General features: G+C 50.0%; 1 protein-coding gene across 1 annotated transcript; it reads right to left on the bottom strand.

Moving 5' to 3' along the window:
- Positions 1-191: 191 nt before the first annotated feature.
- zfyve9b (zinc finger, FYVE domain containing 9b) lies at positions 192-12,345 on the bottom strand. Its single transcript, XM_030371724.1, has 17 exons — positions 12,282-12,345; positions 10,437-10,846; positions 9,807-10,379; positions 9,118-9,217; positions 8,414-8,619; positions 7,718-7,841; positions 7,303-7,425; positions 6,150-6,305; positions 5,455-5,679; positions 4,691-4,773; positions 4,493-4,597; positions 3,892-4,042; positions 2,347-2,427; positions 1,829-1,991; positions 1,435-1,540; positions 1,143-1,322; positions 192-949 (listed from the first exon to the last, which is right to left on the bottom strand). The coding sequence occupies exons 1-17, from the start codon at positions 12,343-12,345 to the stop codon at positions 788-790; spliced, it is 3,012 nt and encodes a 1,003-aa protein (XP_030227584.1). The 3' UTR covers positions 192-787.
- Between the last annotated feature and the right edge of the window lie 13 nt (positions 12,346-12,358).

The raw sequence follows: 12,358 nt of genomic DNA, 5'->3' as shown, positions 1-12,358 counted from the left end.
GCCTAGAATCCTGTTTTCATTATCCCTACGGGGAAATGTTCGATTAAATACTCATGCACCCCAGACATTACAATAAAAAATCATATAAAAATTATGCATATATCCTCCAGCTTACCATCTTCTACTTCAGAAAAGCAATCAGTGAATTTGTGAGTAGATCACGGATCAATGAAATGACTCATTCGATTTCATTTACGTTTGGCCACTTTGCATTTAATGAGCAATCAAGAATTCAAATGCATCCAATATGAAAACAGTCTACAGGCATTCACTCCGAGTGCATCGCACGACTACGGAGTCCTAAGTTATGCTACTTCATGTCATTCGCTTATCTCGTTGATTTAGTTTAAGGTTTAGGGGCTGAATCCAGCTCCCACTTCGAAGGCATTCTCAAAATATTGGGTTGAACATGGGACAATGAATGCGACGTGAATGTATGCGACGACTAAAGTCCCTGCTGCAGCAGCAGTGTAGTATTGCTCTGGCCCATCGTAGGTCTTCAATTTTGCACAGATTGTCTGCTCAGCGATGCTGTAGAGAGGTCTGGGTCGGGCTCCTTTTGTCTCTGATCCCGTGGAACAGATCGTCTGCCTTTCGACGAGCGAATGGCGTAACGGCGAGCCGCTTAGATGCCATCGGCGAGAGCCTTGAGATGGAGGATGGAGGTCGGAGGTCAAGGATGGAGGTGAAAGTTGAGGAAAGGTCAAGAAGGATAGAACCCCCGCTACGCTACGAGCCAGAGCGCGGGCACACCCACCACACCGCACGGCGCCACACTGTCAGAGATCTAGGTGATGTTCTCCAGGATGTAGAACACAAACTCGATGACGACGGGGTGGTCCCCGCTGCGGCGTCGCCTGCTGTGCACCACGGGGATCAGCACGGCGTCCAGGGCGTTGAGGTAGGGCGCCGGCAGGGGCTGGCCGTTGCTCCCGGCAACAAAGCCAACCTGGAGAGAAAGAAAACATGCCATTGTTTCAGTGGCGTGAGGGGGAGCTGGGAAACTCCCCCTCACACAACACATCGCTTGAAGTTCGTAGGCCTGCCACTATTTGATAAATATCAAAGAAGAAAAAAAAACGAAACAACAATGAGTGTAAGTTGTCTGTTTTGTGAAAAGCAGCCTCTGATCCTCTTCTCACCTCTTGGGAGTCGAAGGTGACGCGGAGCCCCAATTTGGCCATCCCGTCCTCCTTGAGCAGTTTCAGGTGCGGGCAAAGCGCCAGGCAGAAGGCACGGGCGATCCGCTCCGTGAGCCGGCTGTGCTCGGCAGAGTCACTCAGACCGCTCTTTGGATCGGCGTCTCTTTGGAGAAAGAATACCTAAAGATACGAGTGTGAATATACACAGATATACACTGACTCTGTCCACACAAAGGCAAAACACACGACAAGCTCCGTTCCGATTTTGTTCCCCATATATCCATTGGCCCACCTCAGTCCAGCGGATGATCTTCCCGTTCTCTTTGTACTCAGACTTCTGGAACATCTTCATGCTGCTGACGGACTCCATGGATTTACCATCAATGGGGCTAATTACTCTTGGAAACAGAAGCATTGTGCGGTTTTTAATGCAACGTTCTTGGTTCATAATGCCCCGTCTAATACGCCCAGATCAACAACAACAACAACACCACCACCATTCATCAGCATTAGAGTAATAATTGCAGGCCTGTGTTTTACGCACGCCTTCTCTCGTGTGTAATATGGGGCTATTCTTCTATGGGACACTCCCTTCCATTGTGTTCTCTCCCAGTCATAAGTGTCCTCACAGGGGAGCTTCTCTCTCTCTGAGCACACTTAAAAAAGGTGAGACTGCTCTCCCTCACCCCTTGTTCACCACGCACTTCTCCTCCAGCCAGTCGACCCGAACGTGCTCCTGGCTGTCAGACTGGTCCTGCAGCCCGCAGGTGACGCTGTAATCTTTCATCTCTCTTAGCGCCCGGCGAAGGTCCGCCATGGTTTCCACGGTGATCTGCACCATCAACCCGTCTGTAGGAAGGGGGGGGGGGGGGGGTTGGGGAAGGGATAGCAGTACAGGAGGAACACACACACAAACACAAAACAGAGGGACAAACTCGCACTCACACATGCACATGACACGTACACATGCCTACACAAGCGGTTAGTTATGAATGTATGCAGGCACACACACAAAGACACTCACACACACACGCACACGCAGGCACAAACAGGTCCACGTCTTCTAAATGAAGCTTAACGAAGGGGTGTTTACATTAAACACATAAAGTAGGCATGAACATTCTAGAACTAGAGTTATCATGTAAGGGGTCACATGGGTTCTCTCTATGGGCTGGAGGGACTAGTACAGAGCTGCTCATCCTACCTTCCACGATGCTGGACTTGGCCAGGTATCCCGCGGATCCTTTCAGGGCACTACTGAATACAAAGAAGCAGGAGCCTGTGACTGAATCAAAGAAATAAAAAACAAACTTAACCAACGGTGAACATACAGTTAAGTAACACTCTTGCTACACTACCACTAGGGAACACAGAGTGCCCCCTAGTGTTATACCAGGGTTTATGCAATGCTTTTTTAACGTGATGACATTGGAAATTCATCATGGTGATTATGGCAAGTTAAGATTAGATCACTTGGCCTTCTACTCATGCCAAAAAAGTTTCTCCCGTCTTTAAAGATGAATGACCACTACCTGCGCCTTAACGACATGATGCATCTTAATGCTGGATGAAGGCGTAAAGGTAGGTGAGGTTTGATAGCTATAATTTGAGGGTAACCTGTTTGAAATGCCATAGCCCTTGGTCACCTATAAGGGAGTGAAATGCACTGTGGGCTAACTTCTTTATTTCTCTAAGATTGAAATGTTTATTGACTGGTTTATTTGTCATTGACAGTTGGCAGGGGATAGGTCATATAGTCACTTGGCAGGCCATACATTAAAATACATTTATGGACCTGCATGACAAATCTAAAGACAAAGAGAGAATACATTTGTTTTGGAAAGATATGGACCATATACAACACAACGCATCAAACACACAGCATCAGTAAACAAGTGTAGGGACTTGAGGTGTTTGAGTGAGTGCATCGTAGATTTTTAGTATCACTTTGTGTATGAGGAGCAGTATGTGCTGCAGCTGCAGTTAGGGGTTGGTCCATTGTTACATTCCTGCGATGGATGCTGTCACTGAGGATGTGGAACTGCTCACTGTGTAGTGTCCAACTGGTTGAGTAGAATGTGAGAGACTGATCACGAAGGTGCTGAGTGGAGTAATGCTGTATTTAAGAGTGATCATGTTTCGCCAGCTTAACAGGTTGTACTTTGTGAGAACGTTGAAGTGGTAATAGCTACAGGGCTTTCCTGTCTAGTGTCCATACTGTTTGTTTATATAGGGAGTCTGCTGGCTTGAGTGTAGATGAGTTGGCCTGTCCACTCCCCTGCTTGTTATACACGCATGTGATGTGTGCGAGAATCAAGACGTCTATAAACTTTGTGGCAACACTGTTGGACATCCGACATCTTGAACCGCGGAACAGCGATATACAAAGGTATCTAAACTTCTGATCACTTTAGATATTTGAGCGTTAGGTCATTTGACCTAGGCAGCACAGTGGCTCATGGATGCACAGAGTCTGGATTCAGCCTCACTTGACCGTGTCACCGGTATAGCTTCACCCCCAAACCTGTGCAGACCACTTATGTAAAGGCTGAACTAGATGGGTCCAAGTACAATCCCTGAGGGACACCTGATAGGGAGTTCCCGTCTGGATCGTACCTACCGCACCTTTTACAGCACCTCTGCTTCTTCAGACGACGGCCAGGTTTTGTCTGGGTTACCTGGCTGTGGACTGGAGGTGGGGGTGGGGTTGGGGGTTGGAGGTTGGGGCTGGGGGGGGGGGGATGCTCACCTTTGCGTGGCTGGTTGTGGATGCTGATGGCCTGGGTCTGGTACTGGCCGTCCTCCCCCTGCACGCAGATGAGGTGGGAGTCGGCGGCTTCGTTGAAGCACGCCCCCATCGCCAGGACGTGCTCGTTAGACTTGTTTAACACCTTCATCAGCTGAGAGAGAGAGGAAGGGGGGGGCGACAGGGAAAAGGTTGGCTGGCTGGGATAGTTGACGAGGAATTCCGAACCTTTAACAATCTCACCTAAAGTTTATAAAAAAATGTGCCTTATGACCACATTATTAGGTATGAGTACGATCATGAAACGCTTGCTCAGGTCTTCTATTTACACGCATCTGCTTCCGCACACATCACGTCAAACCAATCAATGCTCCGGTGATCGGCGGAGGTTCGCTGGTGGCTACGACTCATTCAGCCACCATCAATCAGCATTCGTATTCACAAGTCCTCCACGTGACCTTTCAACCCTTTTAGACTAATTTTTTTGAATAAAAAATGTGTCAATCTGATGTCCATCGCTTCGACCCAAGTGCGGGAAACCCCTGCTATAACCGTAAGTGTTAAAGTGCATTAGCAGTGGTGATGTGGCCGCGTGGCTCCCTACTTCATTATGGCTGTCCTTTGGTATCTTGATGCAGGTCTTCTGGGCCTCCAGGTCCACAGTGAGGCCCGGCACTACGGGTAGACTGTAGCGGTAGTTCCTGAAATCCTATCAGAGCAAATGGGAATGTACCACTGGATCAATAAATCCATGGCATCTCGCTGCACTCGCTGATTACTCTGATGGATGGCGTCCACTTACCACCAGAAGCCTCATTATGGTGTGTCCCGTCTCGCCGAACAACGCCTTCCTGAAGCGCACGTTGAACAGAGGGCAGGGGTAAACTGGAACCACGAGGAGAGAAGGACAGAAGGACAGATGAACAGAGGGCAGGGGTAAACTGGAACCACGAGGAGAGAAGGACAGAAGGACAGATGAACAACGGGCAGGGGTAAACTGGAGCCACGAGGAGAGAAGTACAGAAGGACAGATGAACAGAGGGCAGGGGTATACTGGAACCACAAGGAAAGAAGGACAGTTGTGCATAGTGCAGGGGTAAACTTAGATCACAAGGAGAAAAGGAGAGAAGGACAGTTGTACAGCGTGCAGGGGTAAACTGAGACCACCAGTAGAGAAGGACAGAGATGAGGAACTATGTTCTGCTGAATCTTTCTCCCTCCTCTTTCTGCGTTCTCACACATTTTTATTTGTGATATGCAACCAGTGTTTGCATATCGTATTTCACAGACTAACACGCAGACAGACACACACACACACACCAACACACACACAAACACACACAGACAGTCAGCAGTAATGCTTTCTCACACAGATCTGATCAGAAACAGCGAGTGTCGAGTGTCGACCGGTCAAATCCAAGACACACGCGCACACACGCGCACACACACACACACACACACACACACACACACACACACACACACACACACACACACACACACACACACACACACACACACACACACACACACACACACACACACACACACAATGGGCTGGCTCACAGCGGTACTCGGCGCCCAGTCGGAGCATGAGACGCAAGGGGAAGGCCTTGGCCCAGGCCAGCTCCGCTTGGTGGACCAGCAAGGCAAAGAGGTAGGGTTGGTTGGGCAGGGGCAGGCCCTGCAGCGACTGCAGGGTGGCGCCCACGTACAGGAAACCTGCGTGCTCCTCGGTGCCCAGGAAGCTGCCGCGGAACAGCGAGAGGGACAGGTGCTTCACCACCTTCCCTGGGGACCACAGGGGACAGGGAGGGTGTGACAGTGTTGTTGGTGGGATGGGCCCAGTTGATGTTTGGGGATGAATTCATCAAAACCTGAGCGGTGAGATGTTATACCAGCAGGTGTGAGTGGGATTGGCCATCACAAGCCGTGAAAATCGGCCTCTTCTGAAGTCAAAAGTGGGTGTGTCCGCCTAGATGTGTGCTGGATAGATCAGCCTACTAGCCCACCTAGTGGACTGTAGCAAACGATGCTCATCTATCCGTCATTTAGGTGGACACGCCCACTTTTGATGTCAGACGAGGCAGATTTTGAAAACGGCTTGTAACGGCTAATAACACTGTATATATAACCCTGGTTGTATTATATGTCACCTTTAATACCTTTAGATGGGTTAGATAATCAGAAAGGAATATGTTGAATATGGTATATCAAATTGAATAAAACATTGCAGTTATGATAGTGGTTGTGCGTCTCACCTGTTAGGGCGTCTCTGTACAGCTGGATAAAGTGTCTGAAAATGTCTTTGGGAAAGCTCTTCTCCTCCGGCAGGCACTGGAGCAGCACCACCACCTCCGCCTGGCCCAGGGCATGCATTCCCTTGGAGGTCACGCACCAACACTTCCTATTTACATCTGCACACAATCACCACATAGCCCGGTATTGAATGTGGTTGGGTGGGTACTTTTACTTTGAAGCGCGACTAGCAAATCGGAGATTTTCAAAATAAAATGCCTTAAAGGGGACATATTATGAAAACAACACTTTTCCTTGGATTTGGGGTGTTGTTTTGGGTCTCTGGTGCTCCCACACGCATACAATCTTTGTGCCCCTCCTACGTAGGAAGGGGGCTCACTTGAATATTACCTCCCAATTCCCCACACCCCTCCAATCAGAGCATAGCTAAGATTTTGTGGACAAGCGGACGAGCAGCTCGACGGCAGCCCAGCAGCTCAGCCGCTGAAGGGCAGCTCCGGCGGAGAAAGGGATTGAACTCCCAGAGCTGAGCTGCCGGAATGCCGCAGAGCTGCCCCCGCCGGACTGTCGCCGAAGCTTTCCGACTGCTCCGGCGGGGGTCCTCCGGGAGCTGAACTGCTCGCCGAAGCTGGCAGGTCCGGCAGCTCCGGCGCGGGGAGCGCGGCGGCAGTCCGGCAGCTCATCTCCCCGGAGTACAATCCCTTTCTCCTCCATGTCGCGGTTCATGGACTTCAGAGAGTCAAGGCCAAAGTTCCTTTCCCCCAATTCTTCTCAACCATGGCAGAGATATCCCCCACTATGAGTCTTTACTTGTTGTGGAAGTATCAGAGACGTCAGACGCAGTCTTTATGATTCATAATATCATCCAATGCGCACATACACACCAGAAACAGTGCATTCTGAAGGGACTGAAACAGAGGGGAATAGCGGTAGGCGAGATTTTTTTCTCCTAAACGCTATTTCCAGCAAACAGCTTCAAAAACATGTTTTCTGGAACTCAAATACTATGTTTACTTGTTGGGAAAACACCATAATATGTCTCCTTTAATTAACTTTTGCCCTTGCTTTAAAAAAAAACGACAACATTCTGCATGTATCCAAATATACTGCAGATGACCGTAGAGGTAGAAAGGATAAACAAACGATAAGACCTACAGTTGACCATCTTGACCATGGCTAGCAGGTTGGCGTTGAGGACAAACACCAGAGGTTTGGGCCGGCCGTTCTCCAGCTCCTGAATCAGCAGCATCTCAGAGGGTCTCTCCTCCACAGTGTAATCTGAGAGAGGCATGTGGCATAGAAACACACTCACATATACACATTATAATACAGTATGCATTGATCTCACTTCCCCAATACAACAAAAGAGTCCGTCACCAACGCGTGTAATGTAACAAAACTAGTCCCAGATAGTATGTCAATGGAAATTGGAAACCCTTTCATATGAATAAATCAAAACGGATGAAATGTAAACCCTGGTATAATGCGGGTATCGGCACCGCAGACAACAGATCCGTCGCCATCCCAGACTCTTCAACGGGGAACCTCAGGTCAGGCCGTGCGCGCGTACCTCCTTTGACCCCGGTGGAGGTCAGGATGGGGGGCAGGCCGTCGAGGGGGATGAGGTTGGAGGAGCTGCTGATGTTGGTGCTCACCAGCGCGGCCGCGCTCCAGCCGTACGGCCCGCACGCCTCCTGCAGGGAGCAAACACGGCCGTTTAAACCAAGCGTTCAGGGCCATAGGGGAGGCAGGCGAGGACCGGTGCGCGCTTGCTAAACCACCGATGGAGGGATCCCCCGTACTGCGTTCCTTTTTAAAGATTTCTTCCTTGCTGATTAAGGGAGTTTTTTCTTGCCCTTGTGGGGGCTTGGGTCAGGGGGTGTCATAAATATTAGGCCTGTTAAGCCCTTTGAGACTGTAAAGGTGATTAAGGGCTATAAAAATATAATATAATTGAATTGAATTGAATTGAAATTAATGCATGTGTGGGTGATTTTGAAAATTGCCAGAGCTAGACTGACAGGAAACAACTCAAAGTATGCATCAATGTTGAAATTACTCGTTAAAAGGTCCACCGCTCATTAACTATTTATTCACCATAAGTCAACCTACGCTCTTATCCAACGTGACCTGAGGGAGCAGGTCGGAGGTGAGGTGAGGTAGGGCGTGGCTCTAACGGCCACCAACACCCCTAGCCACCACACCACCACATGTACGTATCTCTAATGCGTTAGCAACGGTAGCTTTTAGCACAAGGCCTCCCTACGTTAATGGCCGTTTCCTGAGGTCGCTGGCTCCGCCTCCTCGACTGAGGGGACGCGGCGGGACTGCGGGTCGGCCCGCCCGGCGCTCGCCTCATCAGGGGCGAGAAGGTGGGCTCTCGGACGGGCGTGGTCGGGGCGGACTCGGATCGCCGGCGGGAGAGGATCTCGTCCGCGAACCACACCCTCCTCCGCCCTCTGGGGGGGCTCCCTGCACACACACACACACACACACACACACACACACACACACATATACACAAACATGCTCACACACAAACAAACAGATGTATTACAGGAAAACACACACATGTACACACACACACACTCACAGACATATACACACACAAACACACACAAATGTACACAAACAAACACGCACACACACTCACACAAACACACACAAATGTACACAAACAAACACACACACATGTACACATATAAACACATACTCACACACACAAACACACATGCTCACACACATTAACACACACATACACCCAAAGATGATGTTAGGTTGAGCATTGAGAGCTATGTATGATACACACATACACACACACACACACACACACACACACACACACACACACACACACACATACACACACACACACACACACACACACACACACACACACACACACACACACACATACATAAACACTCACGTACACAAACATACACACAGTGAAAGATGCTGAGCACTCACTCTTCACAAGAGAGGAGTGACAGGAGATGCAAACCCTTCCCTCCTTCCCGTCCAGGTGGGTCAGCCTGAACTTCAGGTTGGAGCAAACAGCACAGAAGACCTCCACAGACAGAGAGACACACACACACACACACACACACACGCACACACACACACACACACACACACACACACACACACACACACACACACACACACTGATTAATACAATGCTATCGCACACTACTTCACACGTTGCGACTAAATCTCTCTCAAAAAGATAGTGGACACCCTGGACTTAAATACACCCCCTTGGCTGCTCGATCATTTCGGTCAATACTGAAGTCACGATTATTCAAACGGTTATTTTTGAGCTTGAAAACATGATGCATATATTCAGCATTGCTCTCAAAAAAGCATTTTGTAACTGAGAGTTTGGAAATTGCCCCTTCAAAAAATACCCAAAATGTTTGATTAGAAAATGTTCAAATAATTTTCTATTCAATAATGTTTGAAAAATAATGTATCCATAATATGTATGCAGCTGGATCTAGCAAAAATAATAAAGAAATAGCCACATTTTTTTCAAATCGATTAGATTAGTTTTGAGATCGTTGGACCCAAAAATCTAAATCACAGCCAAAATCGGATTAATTGCACAGCCCTAACACCTCGATAAACAATGGACGGCGGTCTCGTACGTCACTCACCTTCCCGCAGGCGCGGCAGTGGTGCCTCCTCTTGGTGAAGGTGAACTTCACCTGGCACTTCATGCAGACCTGCGCCTGGGCGTCAGGGACCCACAGGGGGGCCACCTCCCCCAGCACGGCCCCCCGCTCCCTGGCCAGGATGCTGGCGCGCCCCAGCTGCCTCTCGTTGTCCGGGTCCAGCGGCGAGGAGGACGCCACGACCCCGTCGGCGCCCTCTTTCTTCTCCTCGTCCTGTTCTTCTTCTTTTCCCTCGAAATCTTCGTCGTCTTCTCCGTGCCCCACCTCCGCCGCTCTGGCTGCGTCCACCTCCGCCTCTCCCTGGTGGTGGTGGTGGTGGTGGTCGTCGTCATCGTCGCAGCCGGTGTCCTGTGGTTCTCGCTCGGCATCATGGGAGGGGAGTGAGCCATGAGCGGAGGACGAGGAGTAGGAGGAGCTGCTGTGAGTCTCTGCACCGGAGGACTGCTGCTGCTGCTCCAGAGCGCTCTCCTCGCGCTCTTTCTCCTCCACCACCGAGTCCTCCTTGGAGGGCGGAGAGCGCAGCCCCGCCTCCTCCTCCTCCTCCTCCTCCTCCTCTTCCTCCTCCTCCTCCTCTTCCTCCTCCACCTCCGCCTCCTTCTCCTCCTCCTCCACCTCCTCCGGCCAGCTGGCCTCGGCGGGGCTCAGGTTCACAGGGCTGTCCGGTCTCAGACATCTCTCCCCCCATGCGGAGATGGAGCTCACGGTGCAGTGCCCCTCCTCGAGCTGCTGGATCAGCCTCTGGGACTGGCTCTCCAGGTGGGGCGTGCCGCTCTTCCGGTGGCCCTCCCGCCCGCGAGACTCCCGCGCCTTGGGCTGCGGCTTCCGGTAGTCCGGCTCCGGCTTCTCCAGGCACCGCACCGTCGGGCCCTGGGAGGTGGGGGTGCCGGAGGACGGCGTGTGGGCTCTTATCTGATCGTAGCTGAGGGCGGGCTTGGCGAGGTCGCCGTCTCGCAGCACCAGGAGACACGGCCTGCTGAGCCAGTGGTGTTTGCTGTCCATCAGGGAGGGGGCGTCGCCTTCATCTGTTCAGAGCAGAGCGCCGCCGTGTTCAGAAAACCATGAGGAAGCACAAAACATTAATCATCCAAGCGCCTGGTAATGAAGGCACTCCAGGTCTCCTGTGTTAGCACAATTCTTCGGCTGCCTCTCGTCTCACACACACACACACACACCCACACCCACACACACACATCGGCTTAAACGCATGCTAATAATGAGCCATTAGTGGGAAACGCCGTCTTCCCATATGTAATGACCATTAAACAATATGGGGCCATTCATCAGCTCACCTCACATCCACCCCTGCCTAAGAGCCTTCAGTGATCCCTGGTTCTGTCTTTAGCCCGGGGCTGCCCCTGAGAGGTGCCTGGGCTGATTTACACCCCAGCATAACATTACCAGAGTTCAATGAGAGGGGCTGCTCGCTCTTCTTTAGGCCTACATATTCGTCTGATTATTGTAATAACAAAAAGAATCCCTGCATGGGTTTCTATTCCATAGTTTGATGTAATGTTGCTTCAATGAACTAAATATCTTGTATTTATCTTTGTAATAATGTCATACAGGCATGTCATGTGTGATAGGTGTAGGCCTATATGGATGCAGCAAGGGGATGTATGGATAATCTGCGACCTTAAAAAGCAAATAATGATAGAGATGAAGTCGTATTCCAACTTTATTCTAGATCATTAATTTAGCACTTCGATGAAAGAAAGTTGAACAGAAAATATAAATATCAATTGAATAATGAGAAAGGAGAGCTGATGTGCGTTAGGCTTAATCAAACCTAGGCTGTTTTGCTGAGATGACTCCGCAGGGAGCCTTGATGACGGACGGCGGGATCCTACAGACCAGTTCTAATGCCTCCCAACGGGGACTGGTGTTTCTGTAGCGTCATGGCATTTGGCTTCAGATATAAAATGCGGGAAATCACTTTACTAGCCTACCACAACCCTGCAAGGTGCACGACAACGCTGTGTGCAAAAATATAAACATGAAAACTATCAACTAAGAACTGCAATGCAGGTGGTTAAAAAATCCACAGCCGTAGCCTTCTGGTAGATGAACATATGATTTGTTATCGCCGATGCTTGCTCAAGCAAGACCTGACTGCGCTTGTTTCGCGGGACAGTGACGCATACAGTTTAGCGTACACGTGAAAAACCGCCGCTAAATCCGCTTGCAAAAGCGAGCACGGCAATGCGACATTTGCACTGCTTATCAGGCAAAATATATTCAAGCATTTCGCTGTTAGGTCTTCTCTGATCAGTTGAACAAGTCCAAGAAGGATACATCATGCCTTCATAGGCGCACACCAGGATGTATGCGAATGCATCCGATTTCAAGATGCGGTCTCTGCGCGCAGCGGAATGCGAGATCAGCGTTTTTCTATCACAGGCAGACGCGCAGAGCCAACATCCGATAACGACGGGATCTGTGAATGAATTTAATTCTTACCCTCAGTGATGGATCCTAAGAGGCTCTCGTTTTCATCGTCCCGGGTAGTGAAGAATTTGAGCATTTTCGAGCCTATA

This window comes from Gadus morhua, chromosome 12 (genome assembly GCF_902167405.1).
Source record: "Gadus morhua chromosome 12, gadMor3.0, whole genome shotgun sequence".
In the NCBI taxonomy this organism is placed as follows: Eukaryota; Metazoa; Chordata; class Actinopteri; order Gadiformes; family Gadidae; genus Gadus; species Gadus morhua.
This window is presented reverse-complemented; position numbering and strand designations above follow the sequence as displayed.